At 32.2% G+C, this 27,905-nt stretch overlaps 2 protein-coding genes across 5 annotated transcripts in view; one reads left to right on the top strand and one right to left on the bottom strand.

The window, feature by feature from the left end:
• Rad17 (Rad17 checkpoint clamp loader component) overlaps positions 1 to 27,905 on the top strand; it is a 109,862-nt gene that overhangs the window by 81,812 nt on the left and 145 nt on the right. The gene's annotated exons all lie outside the window — the stretch shown is intronic.
• The window catches only part of wge (BAH domain and coiled-coil containing protein winged eye), a 213,517-nt gene continuing 203,588 nt past the window's right edge, over positions 17,977 to 27,905 (bottom strand). For all 4 annotated transcript variants that reach the window (XM_081995953.1, XM_081995951.1, XM_081995950.1 and 1 more), the window contains exons 11-14: positions 27,296 to 27,882; positions 27,064 to 27,243; positions 23,676 to 23,837; positions 17,977 to 23,619 (exon numbers count right to left, since the gene is read on the bottom strand). In XM_081995953.1, coding sequence (XP_081852079.1) covers positions 23,401 to 23,619; positions 23,676 to 23,837; positions 27,064 to 27,243; positions 27,296 to 27,882 — 1,148 coding nt within the window. In that variant the 3' untranslated portion in view covers positions 17,977 to 23,400. The remainder of the gene's footprint in view (positions 23,620 to 23,675; positions 23,838 to 27,063; positions 27,244 to 27,295; positions 27,883 to 27,905) is intronic.

The following is a 27,905-nucleotide window of genomic DNA, read 5'->3' as shown; positions in this document are numbered from 1 at the left end:
GAAAATTGCGCCCAAGCTGTTCATTACGTTGTTTTCCCTCTATAGAGGTTCAAAGTTGAAATAGCATATTACATACTCAGGTGGAAAGTGTTTGATTTCTGTCGAGAGATTAGGTAGTTGGTTTAGAGATTTGGTAAACTTTTTCTCGAGACAGAAATTAAACTTTCTACCGTGGTTTGTATACTATTTTATTTTCAACCATTTATCAAAATCTTATCAAACTTTTAATTAATCATTCAGTTGAAATATTGATTGCTAATAGTCTCTAACAAAAGGTACTATACAGGGTAATTCAAATTCGACCCTCACCATTGGGATCTCAGAAACCATAAGAGATACGAGAAAGTTTAAATTGGGGCAAAGTTGCGCAATATAAAGCTCAACTAAATGCTGTTTTAAAAATTTTGATTTTCCGAGGACTTCCGAAGATATCCGAAAAAAACTGAAAATTTGATTTTTTGTTTTTATTTATTTCTAACCTTATTTGAAGAGATATCCCAAAACTAAAAGCATCTTTTCATTGCCACTTTTTCCTAGCTATTCGATGATGGATTCAAATTTGCCACACGACGTTTCGTTTTCTGTCAGTCATCATCAACTTTCTTTTTTCTTATGGGCGCCATATTGGATTTTTAGCCCACCAAATAGTACGTTTTATTCTGATTTTAGTGATGTATAATAACTTATGATTTGCTTCATAAATAACAAAATAATTCAATAAAAACTATTTTTACTTTAGTTATTGGCTTTGAGTTAATGGGCCATTTTAAAAAATGTCATCATTAGAGCGTCAATCATAGTTAAAAATGTATCTAAAAAAGAAACCCCCGCAGAAAATGTTATTATTATACAAGCATTGCTGAACTATTTAGGTTAATCAAAAAAGGAGATTTGTTAGCATTATCTCTAACTTAAAAGGCTTATTTATGTTTCCAAGAGAAAGATCATCATTTTAGGAACTTCATTTTTTGCCAAATTTAAATTTTTTATAATGTTAAGTGCAAGTTTATAGTTATTTATTTTGGAAGTGACAAACCATTTTTTATTCATTCATGTTTATTCGAGTGAATAAACCGGTTTAAGTCACGTGTCTTATACAGTATTTTATTAAATTTCGACTTCTTATATTAAAAAAAAAAAACTAAAATTACAGTTCTATTAAATTTGCACCGCGCCCCGTAGATGTAACATTGATGTTTGTTTGTTTACATCTGTAAATAGGCGAATGTCATTCAGAGTGATTTAATAGTTACTTTGCAGCAAGTGACTTAAACCATTTTTTATTCACGAAAAGAACAACTAGGTCCACAAGCGTAGCGAGTGGCCTAAGCTCTTCGAGTGAATAAACCGGTTTAAGTCACGTGTACACCTTTGTGACTAAGTATGTTCAGGCCAATTGCGTGTGACAAGTACTACCAAGTAATCTTCATAAAACGTCTCATTAACTCAAAGCTAACTAAGGTAAAATCTCTAAAAGCTCTAATGATCGTCCGAATTATCGTGTTTGACAAGTACTGTCAAATAATGACATTTTATGAAACGGCCCATTAACTCAAAGCCAATAACTAAAGTAAAAATAGTTTTTATTGAATTATTTTGTTATTTATGAAGCAAATCATAAGTTATTATACATCACTAAAATCAGAATAAAACGTACTATTTGGTGGGCTAAAAATCCAATATGGCGCCCATAAGAAAAACGAAAGTTGATGATGGCTGCCAAAAAATGAAACGTCGTGTGGCAAATTTGAATCCATCATCGAATAGCTGAGAAAAAGTGGCAATGAAAAGGTGCTTTTAGTTTTGGAATATCTCTTCAAATAAGATTAGAAATAAATAAAAACAAAAAATCAAATTTTCAGTTTTTTTCAGATATCTTCGGAAGTACTCGGAAAATCAAAATTTTTAAAACTGCATTTGGTTGAGCTTTATATTGCGCAACTTTGCCCCAATTTAAACTTTCTCGTATCTCTTATGGTTTCTGAGATCCCAATGGTGAGGGTCGAATTTGAATTACCCTGTATATAATAATGTCAAAAACCAAGCAAAATTACCTACCTTGGACGTTTTACCTTTGGAATAAGATTTTTTGACGAAAACTATTTTTATTAATGTCAGTGAGACTGAATAATAAACAAGCCATTAAAAAATGTATTTCAAAAATTTTAGAGATTATTTAAAACCAAAAAGACCTATAGTAGTAAATAACAAGGCTTTTAATGTATCACTTTTCTTTACCTAAATCTCACACTTTTTAAGTAGAAATCACACCTCTTCACTTTATCCACGATTTTGCCAATTTTATAAAATGTGTTTAGAATGTGGTTTCCCACAACATACCGCAGAGCTTGGGCGCCATTTTTGATACACTTTGTATACAGGGTGTCAAAGTTTTGAATTAGTATTTCAACACAGCTCTTACAGTTTTGCAGCTGATTTGATCAAATTGTTAGCATAATTTATTTAATAAGCTTCTTTCATGTAAAATGATCGAAAATTGCTAGTACTTTATTATGGTCAGGCTCCAGTTGACAGCCTAGACATTTTTTTTCACGATCACTTTCGACTGCTTATTTGTGAATTTTCTGCGAAGAACGTATGGGTTATATCTCACTTATCCTGTAGAAAAAGTCATTTTATATCAGCAAAACTCTGACATTCGACTGAGAAACTTATTTCAAGATAAGTTTGTCATATAAAAATATGTCGTCAAAGGCTAAATTTTGGGATACAAGGGGTAAGAGTTTTGATAGAAATATTAAAAAAAAAACAAAGCTGTATCATAAAATGACAGAGTTTGAAGACATAGTCGTATAAGACAAACTTATCTATCCTATTTGCCAGAACCCTGCTAATATAAACTGACTTTATTTACAGAGTGAGTGAGATCTCAAAAAATAAGCGATTACATTACCAACACATTACATTACACACACAATTTGTATCTGAAAATAAGTTTATCGAATGCCTGAGTCCTGGTAGTATAAACTGACTGATCCTGTTTGCACCATTTATTCTATTTAGGGAGATCAGTTAATCGCGATGATAACCTGCCATTGGAAACAAAAATTCGAAGGTTTTTGAGAGTTTTGAGAGAGTTTTTACTTTTTATGGACTTTTGCACTCGTAATACACGTTAGAATTCGAGTGGGTTGTAGAAAAAGATAGAATTATAGGACAGATACATGAAGGTAAACGAACAAAAAATAACATAAAGTTTTACCTAATAATAAAATAAAATCTCTCAGGTCTTAATAGATATACAAATCGTCCTCTAAGATCATTTCATTCAATTTCCGTTTTTCTATACTAGAACAATAGCCGGGAAAAAACATCAACTTAAAATTTGCGGACGATACCACCCTCATAGCAGCGACAGAAGAAGAAATGATAGGACTTCTGAGACGAGTGGAACATGAAAACAACATTTTTTTTTTAATTTTTTTACATTAATTACATTATAACATTTTATTATTAAACCTAAAAATTCACATGTCACAATTAAAAAATAAAAGTCTTTACATATGAAAGAAACTTCAAACATTTTATACTACGCACACAAGCATACAAATTTCAGAATTAAATTATCTCTTTTATAAAATTGTCTACGTATGCAAATTACATGTTCATCCCGTTCTATTCGAGGAGCCGTTAAAAAGGGCCACTACGTAATATTCACTAATTCGAATGTTTACGGAAACTCGTGTTATTTTGATTCAGCCATTTCGCATTTTGGTATTGTTATCCTGGCGTGAATTTCCAACTAAAAGCGTTATTCCGTTAGAAATATATTTTACCCGTTATTTTGTGATACAGTAAAAGAAACAAAAACATTGTGGTTATAAAATACACTGCCAAAAATAAAAGGTTTTGGTCTCTTAATCTGAAAAAAAATCTTGAAATATTGAGGATCAGATTCGATTGATATTGACGTTATATTGTAACACAAAAAAATGAAAATGATATACCTACAAGTGAGAGAGTAGTAAAGTACGTAAAGTAGTAAAATAGTTATATTTTCAACAATATATAAGGTGATTTTGTCAAATGTCACGTAAAAAACCTTTATCTGTCAACATAAACTAGAAGATCTTTCCAGATCTTAACCCAATACACTTTGAGAGGATTTCCTCGGTTATTTCTTACAATAACTGATATTATATTAATTTTCACATTTAACCGTGCTTGGTACAACAAAGTTTTCGTTAAATTTAAAAAAGAAAATAGAAAACAGTGACAGAAAGTAAAAATTCATCATAATATTCCAAATACTTCATAAAAAGCTGTTAGTACCTACATTTTTTATTCGATAATAGTTTTCTTGACAGTAAAACTAAAGGTAAAATAGCTATTTGTGTATCAAGGGCATTAGTTTATTAAAAAAACCGGCGAAAGTTTATAACCTAGAAAGTCAAGAGCATCCTAAGATAGGAAATCGAAATACGTTGTTTTTATAGCATGAAAGAATAAAAAAAGCATTGCTAATATAAAAAATAGATTTTAGGGCGTTATAAGCGGGCATTATGATAACGTTCAATAAATATAATTTAAAATACTTTTATTTCTGTATTACGTTTAATAAAAACGCACATCTGAATATTACAAGTACACTTCGTGAAGAAATACTTTTTATTAATTTCCCAGATCAAATCTTAAATTATTTCTAAATACTTACCCAGACAGACAGTGGCCTATTAAAACACGAATGATGAAATTATTAAAACTCCAGACCAACAAAAAATATTGCCTTTCCATAAGACTCAAATATGAATTAGTTAATTTGCCCATTATTTCGGTTGTTAAAACCACATTTCAATGGAAATATCGTCAATATGTTCAATATTTCGTGTTCGATAATTTTAATCTTAGTTTATCCTATTAAATTCACCCAAATTATGTATGAATCATCAAAGCATTGTACAACTAAACGATATTAATTAATTTACCCACCGAACATTTGCTGTGACCATTAAATGCTTCAAACCGTTTCATTTCATATTAGAAATTTATAAATACAGGGTGAGTTTTTCTGCGACGTTTTTAGTGAATTAATCTCGGAAACTGATAAAGCTACAAAGTAAAGTTAAACGCGGTTAAAATCAACAACAAACCGGTTTTGAATTTTTGAAATAGATATTTTAAATGTTTAAAACCAAACAAATTTTGTCAATTTTCTACTTTCATTTAGTCGGAAAAATAATGTTGAAATAAAATTTTTAGATATTTTTGAACTTGATAAGACTAACTAGTCAGCTTATTTCTGCCATTCATTCTTTATTTAATGGAGAAAAAAAAAGTGTGTAAGTCAGCTATTTAAAAAATATAATATTTCAAAAAAAATAACCGATGTCAAAATTGATATGCCTCAATGACTTGTCCAATTTTTGATAGATGTTTTGATTTTAAACGAAGCACCCTGTATTTTACTTGCTCAATCAAAAATTTTTTTTTTTTTAATTTCACAATTATACATTATATATTTTTGATATTAAAAAACCCTTTAAAAACAGGAATTTTGTTCTCTTTAGTGGGGCATTATGAGTAAAGTAAAATAAAGTTCTTTTCTAAATAAATTTCTTTCAACAGTCATTTAAACTACAATTCTAGGCTACTCTTCATGCTAGGCGTAGATAAACAATTTGAAGTGTACATATTTTATACGAGTGCAGTTATGAACTATGGAATTGTTTCAAAAGAGTTAAAAACTTAGAAACATTGAAAAATTACATTGTGATCTTCAGAACATCAGTCTATTAAATTCAAGTTCGGTAATAAATTTCAATGTTTTTATTGGTCACAAATCACAAAGTTCTTATCGCACTTTTATCTACACTTCAAAAAATCCCCACCTAAAGGACCTTCTAGGGAATAATCAGAATTCGTGGTTCAATAATTAAAATGGAAAGTAAAGTTTGAGAACAATGAGCGCCAGCACGTGTTTCCCTTCTTGTTCAGCTGTTCCTACGTTGGAAACTTTCCGTTCCGAAAAGTTCATAAAAGTCCATAAAATTCTACGGTCGAAGTTTTCGACTTTTGATGCTTTCCGTTTACTCTAGGTTGTTTAATTTGCAAATTGATTGTTATTGGTCAGTATTTATATAATTCTCCAATAAAACTAACTTGTTTTCAAATTTGTTTTAACTGGTTCTAATCCCCGGTTAATCATCCCAAAAAAAATACTTGACAAAGATTTAAGTGCTTTTCGAAGTTCACTTGTGTCCAAACAAGAGTTTCACATTGGCGTGAAATAGGTTGGCAACTTTTCCAACCCGGGAAAAAATATCGGCAGAACTTTCTCAGACGTATTAGCTTTTAAACCAACTCTCCAAACAAACTTTTAGAAAAGTTTTCTAACTTAAAATGACACGAAAATAGAGTAATAGCTCCTGATCACGTCACAAATTCGATATATTGCTTGGTCGTGACGAAAAATTGATATCAGGACATAAAAGTCGTTCTGATTGTAGTTAGAAAGGGCACTCTTATTATTCCCCATAGTCTCTTACGTAGCCGTCGGTTTGTCAAACCATCAAACTGAGAAAAATGAGATTCGACCTCCTGTCAGCAACTCAACGTGATCCAGATTACTTTTAAATCTCTCCTGGAACTGGGATCGGCCGTTGTGTAATTTGAAAAAGGAAGCCTAAATTCATGTGACACCTCCTTAATAAGTTGACAAGATACGAAAGGACACTTAACCTTTGTCTAGTTTGGTTTACCAGTGGCGGCAGTGGTAGTAATTATTATCGAATTTCGCGCCATTGTTGAGTCACAGGTGAAAAGTGAGGGATAAAGTTTCAGCGAAAACGATTAGAGACGGAAAGAGGTTTATTAATAAAATAAGAAAATTTTGCAAAGTCAAAGTGCCCTATGGCATCATCAGACCAAATCATGTCTGTATGTGTAGATGTGGTAAAAGAAAAACTGTTTAACTGACAAAGAAACAGTGATAAATGCTTATGCGAGGCACATGTGGGAGAACTTCGGGGCAATGTTGCCAAAATCATATCTGAATTCATCCCCTGGATTAGGAAAATAATTTGAGCTGGCTATTTTCTGGAAAAAAGTGGAAAAATGAGTTGAAATGATTGAGTTCTAGTTCTAGCAAATTGCCTATTTCATTCAAAATGTGAGTAGAAGAATGTGATAAAATGATTGTGTTGGCTGATTGCCCAAAATTAGCCAACACAATCAACACACACTGGAAAAGTGTGCTGCAATGATTGAGCTGTCAAAAGAAAAGCGAAAAATGAGTTTTAATGATTGTTCTGGGTAATTGTCTAAAATGTTTAAAAGAACGTGCGTTAACTAATCGCCCAGAAAACTCAAATAAAAAACTGATTAAAGAGGAGCGAAAAAATGTGCTAAAACGAATGTGCTTGCTGATGATCCAGAAATTTCAAAAGAAGACGAACTGATTAAAGAAAAGCGGAAGATTGTGTTGATATGATTGAGATGGCTAATTGCTAACTGACTAACTGACGAAACTGGTTTGCAACATTGCTCAAGAAATGTCTTTGAATGGGTAATGCTAAGTCTACATGTGCAGTATTTGCCTAATCTCAGCACAAACTAGAGAATGAATGAAACATGAAACGAGTGAACTTTATGTTTTTTACTAGGGGATCTTCAAATATAGATATAAAAGTTCAAAATGATCCATTATAAATCAATGATAAGAAGATATAACTATGCAATACTAATGATCCTGACAAAAATGGCGAAAAGCATCATAAATGACATGTGCTTGACGTCTGTCGAAGCCAAGATAATGTATATGTTAGTTGGTCACGCTATAATAAATCAGACTATTTCTGATGGTCACATTAAAAACTAGCGTGCAGTAAGCGTTTTCTTAAAATATCCTTAATTGAGAAAATTCAAAGTTGCTTGCAACACCATATTTTTCCCAGAATGCCGACCTTTAACATAAAATTGCCTCTTTCGAGGGATATTATGTCGCAATTCCAGATACGGAACAAGACTGCGCTATCGCAACCGAAAATCTTAACTACAGTTTAAGTCATAATTTCCTAACTTGGGCTTTATTTCAAAAGTTTATTATTTCTCTGGGCTAAGAAAACTATGGAAGTTATGTCCAAGCCCGCAGGAATTTGATGTAAAAGTAGCATCATTTAAATTTAAAAACCTAGGTATGGCAAAAATCAAAGTAAAATGGGATGACGTAACATTGTAAACCATTTTACTTTCTATTACATCATTATGTCATCTCATTTTACTTTGATTTTTGGTATATTTAAAAAACGACTACTAAACTTAATTGAACATCTCCTTAATTCACGTATAAAAATTGGTTAGGGAGAAAAGTTTTTGCGCGAAAAAAACCGCGAGAGCAAATTGAAATTTGACATCGCCATCAAGCCATCACGGATTTGCATTAATGTCGACCGAACAAATTGCTCCTTTTCACTGCTCTTCCTTATTTATGCGGAAAATTACGGAAAAAGGAAAGTTTGTCGTGCAGAACATGGAAAAGACAAATTTATCAGTCGTCGGAGAGTTTGCAGCGAGCTTAACAAACTTTTATTGGCTTCGAAAGTAAATAAGAACATTTTCAATTGAGCGCTTTGTTGATGACGGCATATCCATGGGACAAAGCTGCGAAATTCGATTTCAATTTCAATAAAATGACAGTTTAAAAATTTCAAATATTCGAGTACTTCCGGAGAATCAAAGAAAACCGTTTTTTTTTAATTAATTTAATTTCTTTTGCTAATTTATTTGATGAAATAACTGAAAATAAATTGTAACTTTTCCTCCTCTACAACATGTCAATATCTAGGAATTTTATCGACTTAAATGGATTTTAGGAATTTTAAAATTATTCAGGACTATACAAGGTGTCGCAGAAATATGTGGCATGGTAGAGTTGTATTTTTTTTAATGATATCCTGTATTTTATGACGCATTTAACGTGCACCGGAATTTGTATCACCCTGTACATGATGTTTCTTAATGATAGGCCGTAAATTTAAAGGAGCTCTTTTAAACCATACTCAAATCGAAACGTTCTTATAAACATCGGATCACAAAAACTTCGTTCCCAAGAAACAGGGTGTTAAAATTTATTTTTTTAATTTTTCTCTCTTTTTCCTATTCAAATATTTAGCTGAAATTTGAAAAACTAGGAACAGGAACACAGGGAGGAACAGAGAGGCTAAACACATCGTTACGCGTAATGTAATTTTCATTTGAGTGTTTCTGTGGTGTTGTTTTTTGCACCGCTTCAAATTGGTTTTTATCGTGCGCCCTGATGTTCCTTTTCACGAAATCCAAAATCCTGGTTCAATTTAGATACTTTTTAGTATCTTGCATATTTTCGTGTTTGCTTATGGATTTTAAGTGTTTTGCAAAAAAGTAGAAATAACTGTGAAATAACCTCAGTCCAACCAGGTAACATTCCAGTTTTGGCTTCGTCTAAAGTAATTAAAATTTTTCATTATAAATTCAGAGTAAATCTAAATTAAGTTTGACTGGTTACATTTTTAATATTTATCATGTCAACATCTCAAACAACTTTCAAAAACGAAAACTCTACAATACGACGAACCTTGTACAGGGTAGACCAAATTGGTGATTACTTACCTACCTGGTTTCCAAATTATATATATTACTGCTTCCAATTTTTTGGCTCACCCTATACTCCAGAGGCCACGAGTATTATTTTGTAGCGTACCACAAAAAACAGGAGGAAAAACCAGATTTTTTGAGTGGTTGGTTTAACGTCAAGGTAAGCCAAAAACTAGCTGAGATATTGACAGTCAAACTTTTAAAGAAATTGAGAGGAAAGTAAAAAAGAAAATCAGATATTTTTCAAAACTGACAAGAAGTTTGTTTGTTGTCAAGTAAGATTGTTTTGAATTATGATGTATGCTGAATTTAGTTTTTTTCTTTCTTTTTTTTATAATTAGCGTTGTTTTAGGCTTTTGAACAATATCTGTTTCTACAGTTGTCTGCAATAACATGGCCTTCTGCTTTCCTTAAATTTCAGATGTTATGTAAAAAACATATTTTTATGGAAAGTAATAAATTCATATTATTATTATAAAATTAGTAGCCGAGACATTTGTAAAAAAAACATAACTTTTGAGGACTGTATACATTTTAAAGTCGATTAACTGTGTTCTTTAGAGGTATTTTGATTTTGTCACCTATTCCGTGCTGAACTCTATTTGACAACAGGTTGACGTCATTAAATTCTAATAAACGTCCATTAAAATTAACTAGCGTTAATGGTAAACGTACCTATTTAGTTTCCGTGTTATTATTTACGCTAAGTACTTTATACGTGATGAAATACGTAGAAAATTGTACCTGTAAATTGTCATCCATCAAATTTTTGATACCACATAATCGGCCAAATTACATTTTATCTGTTATTATTGTGAAAATGTTAAAAAAATCGATCGTCTTTTTACATATCGTACGATTTGTCGTCACAGCCGTCTAGGTAATTAATATTGTTACATTAATATTTATTGACGTTTATTGTGATTAAATGCTTTTGAGCGGATATACATTTATGAACCTATCAAAACTTCCAAAAAATATTATTTATTTTATTTCTTCAGCATTGGAATTAGTGTGTAACACTATTTTTTGTTTGATAACCTTCATTTGATAACTAATCTAAAGTCGTTATAGGTATTGCCGAGATCCGTTTAAGTCCAAATTGGCTGTAAGTTTTTTGCCACTTTTTCGTCTCTAAAGACTCGGTTTTGCCTTTGTTCGGCACAGGATTGTTCCCAGTAACAAAGTCCTTTTTAGCTTCATAATTAGAACTTTTTGTTCAAATTCCCTCAAACAAAATATGGCAATCCTCTTGCCCGGATTGGACTAAATTGGTAACGAACATTTGAAATGCTCCAATAATTATTTTGCTTTAAACTGATAAGCTTTAAGGATAAAAAAAAATCTGAATGTCCACATTTTATTTATTCACTAATCGTTTCAGTTAATGATGTTTCAAAAGTAGGTTTGAAACTCAATATCAATAAGACCGTATATTAACTATACAGGGTGAACCACCACAAAATGCAATCCATTATCGTAGTAGCGTATACTAGTATACTATCTCGAAACCGAAACGTCGGAATTGATAACCAAATACACAGGAAGATAGTCCTTAAAAAGTTGCTCTAACAATATGTTCAAGTCAAATTTGAAATTTTCTCAAATTAGAGATAACACATCACTTTTTTGAAAATGCTCGTTTTCCGTTTTTCGAAAGATGTTTAGATTACATTAGATTTTATTGTAAAATGGCAAAAGTAGAAAAGAAAAATTGACTTCTATTCTTAAACTTTTCTTCTATTTATTTACAAAGTTTTTTCACTAGTTACGTAAAATGATGACGTTTCAATACAACATTACCACAACAATGTTTTATGGTTTAGCCTATTAAATATTTTGAAGCATTACAATAAGTTTAGTGGCAACAGGACGTAGTTCGCAAACACATAATTTGCATTCCTTCATCAAAACGGCTATTATCATCAAGAAATATATGCACCATACTGAACTTAGCACAATTGCGTCTGCATACATATTGTAGCATATCCCAGTGTTATTGTAATATGTTCTGTAAGTGTAAATTCGGAATGAGCTCGTTAAATAAGACGAAGCTAGGTTTCGACACTATGGTTATGTTGAATTCCAGTTGCTGCCGCTGACTAATTGCCTTTCTTAAACGAATTTCCTGTCTAAAACCGAACAAACCGACTGTCTAATTCGTAAGTCAAACAGACGAGTTTGCACAAGAAAATATTGCGAATACAATGAGATTTCACTTGAAGATATTTTGCAGGTTACGATGTCGCGCTTTTGATGCGATTATCTTTTCTTGTACTTAACTTGATTATTTGGAAGCTTGAAGCACTCTCAATGTAAATAAGATTTCCCCAGATGCTAAACGAAATTAAAGAAAAAATGAGTGCAATTAATAATAAATAAGATAAAATTTTATGTAAGAACGTTTTCACCAAGACTCGTCCCTATTCTAAATACAGAATATTCTTTTTGACGAGTATAAAATGAAACAAACGTCACTTTAAATTTCTTATGCAAGAGAAACAATATTGTGAGCCAAAATGTTCTTGAATACTTTATTAAACTCAATCCTTATTTTGTGTAAAATTTAAAGAGAGATCCTCCGGTATTCTCTTTCGTCCTGTCGTACACAATAGTGTCGAGGACAATCCAATTACCTAATTCAGGGAGCCGTTAAGATAAAATTTCAATTGCTGTTATGTCTTCAAGCCTTCGAGTATCTACCGTATACCCGATAAGATGCCATTAAAATATAACGCAGTCACGATTGCATTTTCCTTTTATAGCTAAGCTGAGCTGGCTGTAATAGGTGCTTTATTGATGATAGGTTGTAATAATTGCAATTGCAAGAACAGTTCAACACTCGAGGACTTTTATAGGAACTTGTACAGTCAGTCAATAGCAAACCCAAACCAAAACCAGTACGAAAAGCAAAAAGGTGTTATAAATGTGGGATCAGAAGAATTGGAACTTGTCAATAATAGTAAACTAGAAGCAGCCCTAAAACAACTAAAAAATCGTAAAGCGCCAAGAGAAGACCAAATCACAAGCGAAATGCTTAAAACGGCGGAAAAATATTCACAATCCTACTTCTACTACAGGTAGGATTCCAGACTTCTGGAGCAATGCAGGAGTCATTCTCCTCTTCAAGAAAGGCGACAAAACAAACATGGATAACCACAGACCAATCTCTGTCTGTTATCTGCCTTTTCTTCTTCTTGTACCTTTTCCATGTCGGAGGAGGTTGGCTATCATCATTGTTATATTCTTACTTTAGAAACTGCGGGTTTGAATAGGTTGGAGGACGTGACGATAACTATTCTCGTAAGTTCCTAAGCCAGGATACTCTTCTCCTTCCAGCAGACCTCCATCACACGATCTTTCCCTGGATTATGAGTTCAGAATCTCATACCTTTGACCTCTCATAACGTGTAAGAGATATTGCAGTTTTCTCTTTTTAACGTCATGTAGAATCACCATGCCCTTCTCCGTTCTTCTTGGGACTTCTAAGTTTGTAACACGTTTAATCCATGGTATTCTCAATATCCTACGGTATGTCCACATCTCGAAGGCTTCCAATTTTTGCTCCAAATATACGTTCAGAGTCCAAGCCTCCACGCCATACAGAAGAACCGAGAATACATAGTCCAGACTCCTTCATGATCCTTGTGAAGGATGCACGGGCCTTCTGAATGCAAGTCTATTTTTGAAAAATAGTCTACAGAACAGTTGACACTTGTCCTCAAGTAGTCATAGCTCTCGACTCCTCATTTAACACCTCAGATCCTCATTTCGCACTTCAGTTTTGGTAACAATCATGTATTTGGTCTTCTTAACGTTGAGTGTTACCATATTCTCGACTAGATGTGATGACGTTATTCAACATATTTTGAAGGTCGGACATGTTTTCGACGAGAAGTACTGTATCGTCTGCATAGCGCAAATTGTTCAGTGGGATGCTGTTAACTCGTATTCCACCCTCTTTATTTTCGAGGGCTTTGGTGAAAATTTTCTCTCAATACAGGTTGAAGAGGAGTGGTGAAAGAACAAAACAGGTTCACAAATATTTGTAGATCTTTTTTGTTGAGTTTTGTTATAGTCAATAAAGCAGGTGTAGACCTTTTGGTTGACATCAAGACATTGTAGGCAAACAAGGCTTCTTTTACCACTTCCGTTTCTATACCCAAACTGAGTGTCGGCGATATTTTCTTCCTGCTTTTTATATGTTCTACGGTAGATGACTTTGAAAAAGATCTTTAGTGTGTGGCTCATTAGGCTGATTATACGGTGTTCTTCGCATTTCTTGGCATTCTGCTACTTAGGAATTGCGACAAACGTAGACCGAAGCCACTCTTATGGTATTATTCCTATTTCATAGATCTTATTAAACAGGATCGTCAATCAGCTTAAGCACATCTGCTGGTAGATCGTCAGGACCAGGAGCTTTCCCATCTTTTGCTACATGCACTTTTTCTTTTAAAATAGATGGTCCAGTTTTATTTTGCGTTTTTGAAATTATTTCTTCTCTTTCTTTCTATATAGTGAATTATCAAATAATAATTAGTTTAAAAGGTGATCTGAAGGTAACATTATCAATGTTTTAAAAAAAAAATAAAAATTGCACTGACAACACGTGGATGAATTCTAGTACAACAATATTTTTCAATTAAAAAAAGTAACACTCGTATCATCAGTTTACACACAAAAATGCGCGTTTTAAAAATTTGTTGACGTGTATTAATCAAACACATTTCGATCTTTAGCTTTTAATTTACAAACACGTTTTAGCTTCAAAGGTAATGAACCATAATTATCTAAAACAAATGACCCTGTACGCGGAATATTCGCTAATAAAAAATATTCATAAACTACTGTGCTGACGGCTACTGTAGTTAAAGCGTAAAAGACATAATGAAAAAAATGTATCATTTAGCGTAATTTCTGAATAAATTGTGGAAAAAAAGCGGTTTTCTGTGTTGGACGTGTACGTTGGACGGACCATCAATTAATTACTCTTCGGACGAAAAAAAAGCCGAATAGGAAAAAATAAATGTTTCCTACATATTCGGTCGGGTAACTCTCTTTTATTCATTTATCATAAGAGGTCCCCAAAGAGGCGCAACGAAGAAGCCTCGGAAACCTTTTCTCCTTCTCCATTTATCCGTATTCCACACTGCCGAATAGACAACCCAATATTTCATAGTAAAAGCTGATGTATGTTTGAATGTCTTCCCTTAAAACGTGTCACAGCTGTTGCCGGGCTATGATACATTAGCTTTACAGCGCAACATCTAAAGAGGCTTTGCTCAGATATTTTTTGATGCTTTATTAGGATCCATCAGTATAACCCTCAAGAGTGCTCGTGCACAAGAATAATAAAAGATCACTTTGCTTGGATTTATAAACTGTTGCTCTGCTATAAATATAAACATTTACATGGTCAAGTGAATAAAAAACAGGAATTAATGACACTCAAATAAAAACAATATGAACTTAAATCTACAAACGAAAAAGAAAATTTTAAAATTAGAAATTAACATTACATTAAAAGAATATGTTTTCTTAGAGATTTCCTAAAATCGGTAAGAGTGTTGCAGTTTTTCACATAGTTAGGCAGCATGTTAAAATCATACAAACCTTTATACAACACAGAATTGTGCATCTGACTAGTTTTACATCTCTCACTTAAAATAAAATCGAAACCATTTCTCGTGTTGTAACTATGAACATCCTTAAAAAAATGTATCTACTGCAAATATAAGGCGGTAAAAATTCCTGCTTTATTTTAAAAACAAACACATGAGTGGCAAACACTATCATCTGTTTAATACACAACATATTCAAAACATTAAGCATTGTTACGACAGAGGTGTATCTATTACACTTCAATATACATCTCATAGCGCTATTTTGGACAATTTGAATTTGACCGATTTTGAAAGCAGGAAGACTGTATAAGAGGGTGGAACATAACTCGAGATGTGGAAGGGCAATGCTGTTGTATAATAGCAACTGCGAATAACGTCTAGATTTGCACAATGTTTGTTCCATACTGTAATATGACACACTTTTGTGTGTAGGGTGTAAGTGGGTTAATTAAAACCGATATTTACATATTGGTTTACTTTTTCCAAAGTGTTATACTTTGGTACTTTGCCTAGCACCATAATTTAGTGTATTTAGTATGTCATTAGGTGCTTAAGGTAAACCCAACTATCACAATTTTTGCCATTTTAAACTTTGCAATCTGTTAAAAAAACTGAACAATTAAACCATTGGTCTTTATGAGACTTTAGTTGCTATAAATGTAGAGAAGAAGAAACAGAACAGAAATATAACATAATTTACAATTACCCCTATTTACATTTACAATTTACCCCATTTGACCCTAAAGCCTCTCTTTCACACAACACATGTTGGCGCAGATTAGTTTGCTCATACCTCAACTGAAACCTTGAAACTTATTGGAGTTGCACTCTAAACTTTAAAAAATTATAGCAACAATTACACGTTTTTTTTGTTATAGCCAAAAACGTAACTGGATTTCCAAATATATATAAGCAATGTAATTATAGTGACAAAAATACTATTTCTGGTAGTTTAAAACAAGAAGCACTTAAAGGAAAGAAGAAAAAGAAGCACCAGATATATAAAACAAAAAAAAAATTGAGAGACGAGAAACAAAGAAAAGAGAAAAAGCGCCAAAACCGGTATTTTGATTGTACTAAAAAAGGAACAATTAAAAGGAGAGGAGAAAAATCACGATCTTATTTTGAGTTTAAAATTACATTCTACATTATTAAACGAAACGGAATTTTATAACAGAGAAGCAAAGAAAATAGGGCCAAAATTAGAGAAAATATTTTTCACTTCAAACATTGTATTCTACTAGTTTAAAATAACAGGAATTGAAAACAAAGCTTAACCATTTCAACACATTTCTTTCTTTTCTTTTATCAGTTTCTCTTTTTTGTTTTTGACCAAAATTTGGGCGTGGTCCAAACATGAAGAAAAAGTGATAAAATTTGACAATAGGTGTGCCAAAAATGTGTTTTCTGCCAGATTAAAAGAAGAAGAACTGAATATAGAGAACCAAGAAGAATATAAGGCATAAAAATATCAAATTTTAGGCTAAATTTAAGGTAGATAATTGATGTCTCTCGATTTAATGCTGAGTACTAACATTTAAAAAAAAATAATAGTGAAACTCAATAATACATCCAACAAGTTCTTAATACACCAACAATTCTGTTACAATTAATAAACCGCACAAAAATGTTTCATAACCCATTATCAACCTGCTAGAATTTACTATACGTTCTAGAATACACACATTGATTGATACAGCCCTTTTAATAACTTCTTCGAATACTTAAGTAATATTCTTTCTAGTTAACTAATATTGAATATTGAATAAAATATATATTGAAGAAGTGGAACTTTCCGCCTTTCCTTAAACCAACTTTTGTTGATGTTTCACTTGGAGAAGAAAAATCTTTGATTTTGCGCAATAACCAAGACAAGATTAAGCATTAACAGTAATAATGAATAAAAAAAAAACCCTAAATTAAGTTTCTATCCACTTGGGTTTGCATTTACTTTGTTTGCCCGTTTCTACAATTTATTTTTTTTACACTCCTAGGTTGGGAAAAAAATGGGTTTGTTGAAGAAAAAATGTCAGAAAAGTATGTACAAAAGTAATTAGCCAATCACCAGAAGTCAAGATGATGAAAGCCAATATTTTTCTGATTTTCTGTTGAAAACTGGTTAGCGACTGCTTTCAATTACTGGCCTAATGTGTTTGATGTCCCATGATGCAGATGGACAAATGGTCTTCCACGATGTTCAAAATAATGATAATTTTGCCAGATTTATGTCTCTTTTTTTAACTTACTTCTTACTACAGAATAATACTTGAAACAGACAAAATTTGGTAATCAATTGTTCAAATTTCATACTGTCATCCAATTCAATACAAATTTCATAGAGTCTTAAGTTAATCGGTCGAATAAAGAAATCCTTTTTTAAATAACCCTACATAAACCCATATAATGGACTTAAGTCCGGACATCGAGACAGTCATAGAATAAACGGTACTTTATATTTAATTAACCTTCATTCTGATTATTAATGAATTCAAATCATTTATTTAAAATTTTGAGGACATCACTCGCAAATGTATACAGAAGTGTTCATAGTAACTTCAGCTTTGTTTGTTTTGTTGTCAAGTGTTTGATGTACTAGAAATATCAGCAAAACTGACTATATTAGCTGGTAATTTACTGAATAAGTTATAGAATACATATATTTGGTAACTAGATATCGATCTTCATTTGTTTTAGTCATATTTTTGCCTTTAGCAAATATGAAAGAGACCATCTGTAGTTGTATTCAAATAAAACAACATTGTTTGAGACGAATATTTTAATAATGAGAGAGCTAAAGCTTCAACTATATATTTACACAAGCTAAAAATATTTACAAGTAATAATAATAATAAATGTGTTTAAACATAATGTTATATCGCCATAGAATATGGTCCAGTGTCGTAAACTTAACTAACCCGGCATCCTCTTCAAAATCGAGTGATTCAAAAAATAAAGTTCTTTTATACAAACATCGAAGATCGGGTCGAGCTTCGCTGGTTTAAGTACGAAAATACTTTAATCCTTAAAAAACGTTCACTAGACGATTTTCCTCTTGTGAAAAATCTAGTTTGTAATAGCTCATCGTTACTGTATTTAGTAGTATCAAGACGAGTAGAAAACGTGCGTTAAAAAAACAACATACAAAGACATTAAGTGAACATAAAACTAAAACATACAAAAAACATACGTAGATACTACGTAAATTTAACAAGTTATATTAGCGTGCAAAATCCTAAAACAAAACACGCATGAAATATATTAAAAACCTCTTCATTCAACATTAAAACTCTGACAATAGAGTTAACCAAAGTATACTATGAAAGCACCTAAGTGTATACCTAAGTTTGGCGGTATTTAGTATTCAAAATAAGCGTAGATTTTTAAAACAATACCAAAATTAAGCCATAAATTCGCATCATAAAAGTATCGTATACGGATTGTTTGTAAAAGTAATCAAAACTTATGTTACAAAACTCATAACTACAAAAAAATAAGTAATACTTGTTAAGAATCTATGGATTTAAATGGTTCTAAAGTTAGTTTTGATTTTCTAGAGTCTATTGATTACATTGCACGATACAACAACACTTAAATCTATTATATTATAGTAAAAAAATCCGAAAGACAAAATTCCATCCAGTCTTCACAAGTTTCATCTGCAAAAACACAGTCCTTCCAATTAAGCCTTTTAGATATGTTTATCACCCTTTCTTATTAAATTTTGTCGTAGGATTTCCTTCTACGGTTGCTATAGCTTTATTAATTAATATATACAAGATGATTACCGATTATGGTATATTAGAAAAGTTTAGAGGGCTCATTGTTTTATTTTAATTTGTGTGTGAGTGTAGCCAAGTTTGTAATCAGATTCTTCTTAAATACTAATTTTCGATTTTGCCATTTTATTCGATCGATCAGAACGAAGTATTAATTATAATTACTACAAGATAAAAACGCAGAAACATTTAGATAAATCGTGGATAATGCAAATTGTCATAAAGTAAAAACAAATATGCCTTTTTCTCAAATGAACTTTTAAGGTAATATAAAAGACGTAAACATAAACGAGATAACTTTAGTGAAACGCGCTCAATAATAAAATATAGCTTTTTCTAACTGATTACGACTAATCATAACGTTGAAAAAAAATTAGTTTTAAGTTTATGTTTACGTTAATTGTGAAAGAGGTTCTGTGTCAATCAAACTGAACTGGAAAATGAAAAAAGAACAATTAGAAGAGGTGAAAAAAATTATTGTCTCTTGATCATTTCTGATAATTCAACAAGTATTTGATTAACAGTATTAATAAAAGTCAAGGGTGTTTTACGTAATTTAAATCCAGAAATACTATGGTTGAGAATTAGCAGTAAAAAAAGCGAATTCCAAACTATTGCCACAGAACAGTTGATCAATTTGGATAGGTTTGAAAGAATTCTAGGTTAATACCAAATTTTCGACTTTTGCTCGTGCTAATTTGAGTCACAAACAATCACAGTTGTCAGCTTTTGTTAATACGTATACAGGGTGTTTCTTCAAGTGATCTAAAATATTTCAAAGAGTGAAGCATGACAAAATCAAGGACAATCTTTTTGCCTAAGTTGCAAAACAACAACTAAAAATTATTACCTCAATTTAAAGAACTTGTTAAAAATAACCTACATTGGCCAAAACTCATAATACATTCTTATTCAATCTTTTGAAACTTAGTTGAGTAGCAATAAATAAATAACACAATTTCTTAGTATAGGTATCCCCTATTTTGAAAACAACGCCTCTTAGAACTTTATTCTTGATTTTCTTTATAAAATTGGTCCAAGATCACCTTTCCAGTTAGCAAAATTACGTCTGAAAACGTCCATACGTGACAAAATGATATATGACGTAACTTTTGGCGTTATTAAACGTTAACTTAACGGCCGAATGTCACAGCAATAGTGACGTAAATTGGTTCGTAATAAAACGTTGATGAGTAACCAATAACGACCACATACACAGCAAATGTAACGTCCTGTAACGTTACACATGGTTAACGTTATAAGACGAATTAGGACGATCCTTTTTAATGTAGTTTTTACTGAAAATCTTATAGAGTCATAGGCGACGTCATAGAACATTACCACTAGATGTTACGGTGACGAAACTATCGATTTAGAGTTAAATAACCTCTTCTAGCCGTACTTTAAAATCAAAATATCTGACCACACAGTAATGACTAATGATGTATTTGACGTTATTGTTCACTGCTGTGTGGTAAACATAACTAACACCGAAATGTTAATAGAAAATAGTCCTTAACCTTAATAAAATTATAAATAAATATCATGTGGACTAATAATTATTATAGTTCTCAATCAGTAGGCTTATCATGAGCATAAAAATTAATATTATATGACATTGTCAAGAGAGCTTGTATGTAAGGAAATTTTGGTATTGGCTGTTTTTTTTTTGACTAAAAGCTTTTGAAAGTGGACAAGGCTGTTTTTGAAAACTCTCCATAAGTCCTATTAATGACATTGTTAAAGTCCTAAAAGGAAGCCACAGAAAAAAATTTGCGGACCGCACCAGGTCCTAAATTCTTGAAACGAAGTTATCAAGAGAATACATAATTTGACAGAAACCTGCCTTTGGCAACAGTTCTGTCACACTACTCCCTGCGTTCAAGAATTAGGGCCCAGAATGTATGTGGCTAGAAAAGATTTAATTCTCATTAGAAAGGTTGTTCAATTGCTTCACACTTTCAATGGGTTAAAAGTGTATTTGTTAAGGGGACAATATGGTTTAAGAAATGTAAATTTATATGACGCGACGTCCATATAGTTGTCAATAACTCTAAGATTATGCTGATAAATACTTAAATTCAATCGAATTTCATTCAAATCTGAAATTTTACTTTTTCTGAAGCAATTGAAGTCGTACCGAACCGTGTCATTAGGTGCATTCGATAAACTAAGTTTTCAACACTATGCTCAACATTTTATTGGATTTCATCTGTATGACAGAATTTTATTTAATTTTTAGAGCAGATTGCATGCCTTGCTTGAATTGGTGTGATTAGGAAGAATATTTTGCAGTTTTCATGCTATTTTGGATGTGAATTCATTTAATTGTACGTTGCCTGAAAAGCACATTGGAAAAACCTAAAGTAGACAGAATCAAAGTTAGTCACATTTGAACACAATGTTTTTGATTTTTTTTTTGTGGGTTTATTCTTGGTTGGTTTGTTATTGTTCGCGTTTCTTTTACGTATTTTTTTGTTTATTATGTTTACCCGTTGTAACAAAAAACAAAAAAAAACAAGAATTAAAACACAAATAAAAACAAATTATGTGTATCAAAACACAAAAAAAGACATTAACTTGATCGTCTCAAATGTTACAAATTTTGCTTCTCAGATCATCTCTACAAATTGTAACTAATAAATTTACAGGGTGTAAAAAAGTTTAAATTGAGACAAAGTTACACAATTCGAAATTGAACAAAATCCCGCTTTAAAAATTAAAAATTTGTAAATACTTTTCATTTTTCTGATATTTTAAGTGCTCTACATATTTTAAGTGACCGTATTTATTCATTTATTTTTTGATTACGGTGATGTATCATATATTGTGGTTTAGATAAATTAGCTGAAATTGAAACTTTTACAAAGAGTGGCCTGAAAATATCGTCTCAACAACAATCCTCCGTTAGGTCAAATAACACTTGTCCACGTGATATCATATTGCTATTTACGAATAGAATGATCATGTGACAAACTGTCTGCTGAGAAAATATAATTTTTGTTTTATATAAAATAATTTCATATATACAATATAATTTCCGCTAAATTGCAAGAGTGAACCATTAACATGTGATACCGTAATAAAAAAATACAATATGGATATTATTGAATATCAAATGTTAAATCTATAGGCTTATAAGGGGCAAAAATAAAGTATCATTTGTTTTCAGTTATTTTATAAAGTTTCGATTTTTTCCGTGCACGTCAAAAAGTACTTAAAAATGTTTAAAGCTTCATTTGTTAACTGTGAATTTAGCCATTTTGTCTCCCAATTGAACCTTCTTGGCAAAAACCAACACCCTATATTATTATTAGACATATGTAGCACTCTTTAATGAATAATTGTTAGAAGAGTCAGAAATTCTAAATTACTGTTTTTTTCTCTAAAACCATAAAAAACAGATTGTGAAACACAAAAAATTGTTAAAACAACTGAAAGGAAAATATGGATCACCCTGTAACTTTTTCCAACCTCTGGGCTTTTCAGGCGCATGATAAATGTGCAACTAAAGTTACATTATCAAACTTTTCGAGACTTGTGAAGTTAATTATAAGTAAATAACCAAAAATCTAAAGTTTTGATTAACCTGACAACATCGCAAAATCCAAATTAATTTAAGAGGAAATTCTGGTTATAACCGGGGAGTTCTACTTTTGAAAATTATTCGTGAGAATACTAAGCGGTCCTCTAGATACTTTCTAACATACCATCCCAGTGAATCGCCCAGTATTAGCTATGTCTAAGAATCTATTTATCACTTTGACAGTATAATGATTAAATTCTAGTCCAATAGTGTTCAGTCATTAGGTCGAATGTACGTACAAATTAGGCACCATTGTTACAGTCCAAACGTTTCATAATTGGGTGATTGTGAAAAATTTTAGAAATATACTTTTTGGGTACCCTCTTATTTGAGTAAAGCAGACCAAAATGACTTAGCTATTGGCCCTAATATCAAAATATATTATTACTCTTCTTCGAATAGCATTTTCACTTAAAACACTCACAACTAACAGTAACGTTATCGTATAAATATCCTATTTACATATAAAATATATTTCAAAGATCTGTACAGGTTAATATAGATTTTTTTTTTCGTAAGGTTGTTGATAGATTCAACTGGCAAATTATTTGAGTACTTATTTAAGCTGACTGGTAGAAATAAAACGATTTTTGTGAGCAACATGAAATGTTAGCCTAGAACGTAGAATACCATAATAAAAAAGTGAATGGCGACAAATGAACAACTAAACTGCGCCAAAAAGTCTGATCAACACCAACATAGCACCGAAAATCACTTGCATCTCGACCTATTACGGTCCTATATACAACTACAAAGTAGTATTGCTGTTAAAGGCGATTGTTGCTACTGAAATAAGTACAATCAGAGCCATTGCAATAGTTTAGGTAAACGGAATACCGGGTTCCGTTTTTAAAGTTTGATTGGTTGGATCGTAGTACCCCGCCAAGTAATAGATGTCGTTGTTGTCGTAAATAGTTTCGTATCGAGCTGGGTCGTCGCCTAAACGGCCTCTATACTCTATGAAGGGTAGTACTTCACATTTGTGTGAGATTGTCTGTACGTCATTTTCGTCGAAATGTGAAGATTCAAATAAAGCGCCCTACAAATTTTAAAGCAATAATAATAACACCAAAACGTAGGTTATTGTTGTCTTACCGGATATTGAAGGTTTGCAGGACAACCCACAGTCTCTTCAGGATGATAGAACCATTTTATTTTGACCTTCATAGCTCCGCAAAGTTCCCACATAGCTTCGATCCTTCCAATGTAAGGTCGATCTGGTCTGCCTGTTGATAGGAAAACAGCAGCATCTCCCACCTATTTGATGAAAGAATAAGTCAGTTTGTAAATTTTGTCCACGACTACTCTCAATAATTCACTAATAGTTAATTTGTCGACAGAGAAGCTAACCAGGGTCATATACAGGATGTTACAAAATACGTATTACAACTTATAGGGCATGTGAAAAAGGCAATGATAAGTAGAGAGTTTTCGAGATACAGGGTGTTAAAGTTGATTGCAAAAAAGTTTTCTTTTATATTATAAAACAAAGTGACTGCAAATTTCGCCCAACAGTTTAGCTAAGTGAAGTACATGATTTGATAATGCAGTTCAGTGGTGAGGAACTTGGCAAGTTGTCAAATTTTTTACCAAACAACTTACACGGCACTTAGTTTAATGTTTAATGCCACCGTGACACTATCAGTAGATATAGTCTGTTCAGTGACTTCTGACTGTTGCATCACAATCATTAGCAAAAAACGTATGTCAGTGACTAAAATGTGATATTGATTGATTATCAAAATAATTATAGTTTTAGGTTATAACTTAACTCGATAGGGGCTACAATAAATTATACTATATGACCAACCAATCAAGTTTATATAGTTTTTATAAAATTAAACAATTCTTAGGTCTCACTTAAGCTAAATTAGGTTTTGATTGTAACAGGTTATGTGCAAAAAGTCACAGTCAAATGAAAACTTAGCCTTGAGTACTTTTAAATATGTCGGTGCAAATGGCCCTTCGAACACTTGTATAGGCCTCTGTCAAATTTCAACATAACTCTAGAGGCCTCTGGCAATTTCTAGAATGTTTGCAGTATTATTTAGAAACCTCTGGAACTTCCAAAATGGTTCTAGAGGTTTCTAACAATTTAAAACAATTGTTCGAAGGTTGTCAGTCAGAGGTCTCTGGCAAATTCAAAATGGCCTACGAAAATTTCAAACAAGTTTGGGAAGATTTAAGACACTTTAGATGCCTCTGGTACTTTTTAGGTTCTCAATAGCACACCAGAGGTATATGGAACTTTCAAAATGGATTTAGAGACCTCTGGACTTTTTTAGAAAGTTTTAAGTAGCATTTAGAGGTCTTTGTCACATTCAAAACGGTCCTAGAGCCCTCTTACAATTTAAAACAAGTCTGGGTAGGTTTAAGACACTTGTAAAGAACTCTCTGGAACTTTTCAGAAAGTTCTCAGTAGCATTTATAGGTCTTTGGCACATTCAAAACGGTCCTAGAGGCCACTGACAATTTTAAACAACTCTGAGGAGGTTTAAGACATTAGACTTATATAATATATTCATAGTCTTTGGAAAGCTTAAGCTTAAACTCTGCAGAAGGCATAGTATATGATTGGACCAACCAACCATACCATTGGGAAACCCATATTCTAGTTAGTTTTTTTAAAACTTACATCTTTATTTACAGTAATTTACACCGTTTAGGCTTTGACTTTGTACGTTAGATTTCGAAATGCTTAAAGCATCTGACACCCTCTTACTCTAAATTACACTGAAAACAGCGTTTAGGGGTACTAATCGAGGTACTAATGTTTACGTTACGAAACTGCAAAACATCTGGAGATTTAGTAAAACAAAAGTTATTTTTAACCCACCCTAATAATGGCGGAGATACAACATTTCTGAAATCTTGCTCTAATTTCCAAAATAAACAAGTCGAATATCCCAAAAACGGTTACAGTTACGGAAATTACTCCTCAGATAGTAAACACTATCACAACTGGCACAGCAATAGTTTCAAATTTAACTGTTTTTTTATTTGTTTTTTGAACACCCTGTATAAGTGCAATCGTGTTGCGGTTAGCATGAGGTGAAAAAGCAGTTCAAAGCAAAAATTTTGAGATATTTACCGTCAGTAAAACCCCAAAAATGACGGATATATGGGATTTTTAAAATTTTGCTACAATTTCCTAAAATAAGTAAGAAAAGTCGAATATCGCGGAAACTGTTAAAGTTACGGAAATTTTGCAAGAAACCATAAATGTTCACTACCACACAAATAATACTGGGTTTTATGCAGTATTTTAAACTTTATAAATAAAGACATCGAACAACTCGTAATTATTACAAGACTTTTTTGGAAGCATTTTTTTGACATTAATTCTTATTAGCTCTGGCTCTTCTCAACTATTAGTTTAGACTATTAGTTGAGAAGAGCCAGAGCTCCAGTAGTAATATTTATTGCCAAAACTCATTGTCAGCTTTTCATTCTTCAATTAAGCCGAAATGCCACTTTCCATGCCCAAATGCCAATTAATATTAGGTTATGCGTAAAATATTTTCTTACTAAATTTACCGTAAAAAATGGGTATCGTTCGGAGAATATCCTTTTTACAAACAGGTTAAATTAACCCAAAGCTTGAGATGTAAATAAACACCTTTCGCAACTAATAAATCAATTTTTCTACTTTAAAATTTTGAACTACCTGAACCAGCGAAAAACCGAGGGACGTAAATGTAGTTTATAACTTTGAATGTCTTTTATGACCTATTTTAACGTTTCCGGTAAATTTTAAAGGTCTTTTTGGCGTGACCTAAAATGTTCAAATATTATTTGTATATATAATTTTTACCCCTCTAACGGTTCCCAAAACGATGAATGTAATTTTAGAAATAATTTATAGTCTAGATTTAAAAGAATCTTCAATATTTTTTATGTTTCATCAAATAAAAAATGTTATTATTAGTCCAAAAAATTCAAATAAAATTAGAATGACGCCACAAAGCTCAAAGTTACAATTAATAAAACATTATTTGCATTTGATTTGAAAGCATTGAACACTATTACCAAGTTTATGCAATCGGCTCGATCTTTGAAAAAGTAAATTTCCGCTGGAATACCAAGAACAATGTTGTGAACTCTGATCTTTTAAAGTATTTTGAATGAGAACGTAATAAATGCATGTAAAGTGTACCACAAACCACAACATTTTCATAATGAAATGTTTATTTTTTTTGGTAGAGTAAATATTGCGCTCTAGTCTTCAAACAGTATAGAAGTATAACCCAAGCAATTGTCAATTTATGAAGCAAATGATTAATACAAGTACTTTATTTCTCTTCTTTCCTTTTATTTTTATTTGAAGGAATATTTATCGAATGTATATGAGACAAACAAGTCGCACTTTAATTAATTACGGGTTTTTACTACGCTAAACTTTTGTGGCGAGACGCCATTCTAGTTTGATTTTTCATTAATATGTAAAAACTACTTAAAGGTACGTTTAAAATAATTGTCTCACCGTTATTGTTTCCTTGCCCCTTTGAATAGATTTGTAGAAACACTTCTTAGACTTCCCTTTAGCTCGCGGTCTCTTGTACCCTTTCCCAGCCCAATGCCACAACTGTCTAGCAGGAAGGAATGCGCTCATCTTGCTTCTGCTTTCGCAAGACTCTTGTCGATCACGAATTTTCTTCGATTTCTGTTCAAACACCGCCTGTTTACGTAAATTCTCTTGACTTAATATAATTTACCTTGTGTTCAGGACTTTCCACGATATCATCCATGGTAACTTCGTCGTCAGGATTGGCTGGCAAATCATCATAACTTGCCAGGTCATCTGAACTGCTCCGTGTCGATCCGTCTTCCTCTGGTACTGCTGAAGTGGAAATTTCGGTTCTGACATCGTCTGCAGGTGCAAGGGGTTCCGGTTCCTCGTTCTCGATTATTTGGCACACAAATCCAGAACGGGGCGAACCCTCGGAAGACTCGCTAGTTCGAGATCTATCGTGGTGCTTTCGATGGTGTTTCTTATGCTTTTTGTGCTTTTTATGCTGACACTGTTCGTCTTCACACTTGTGCTTCCGCTTTTTTTTTCTGTCCTCGCTTCGGTCCTTTTGTTTCTCCTTCTTGCGTTTCTTTAAACGTCTCTTCTCTTTGTACCGTTCCATTTCAGAGGTAGTTTGTTCGGTGGCGATTTTATCCCAGTTGGTTGATGGCACTAAAGTTGGAGCAACAGGGGTTTTGATTACTTCTGGTGGTTGTTTTTCTTCCGTGGAAATACTGGTGGAAGCACGTCGTTTACGTTTAGACAAGCTCAATAATGGATTCGGATCGTATTCTGAAATTTTGGGTTAAAATGTG

Source organism: Ips typographus, linkage group LG1, assembly GCF_016097725.1.
Source record: "Ips typographus isolate SLU linkage group LG1, UJ_Ityp_2.0, whole genome shotgun sequence".
Taxonomy (NCBI): domain Eukaryota; kingdom Metazoa; phylum Arthropoda; class Insecta; order Coleoptera; family Curculionidae; genus Ips; species Ips typographus.
Note: the sequence above shows the minus strand (reverse complement) of the source record. Positions and strands in the feature narration are given on the sequence as shown.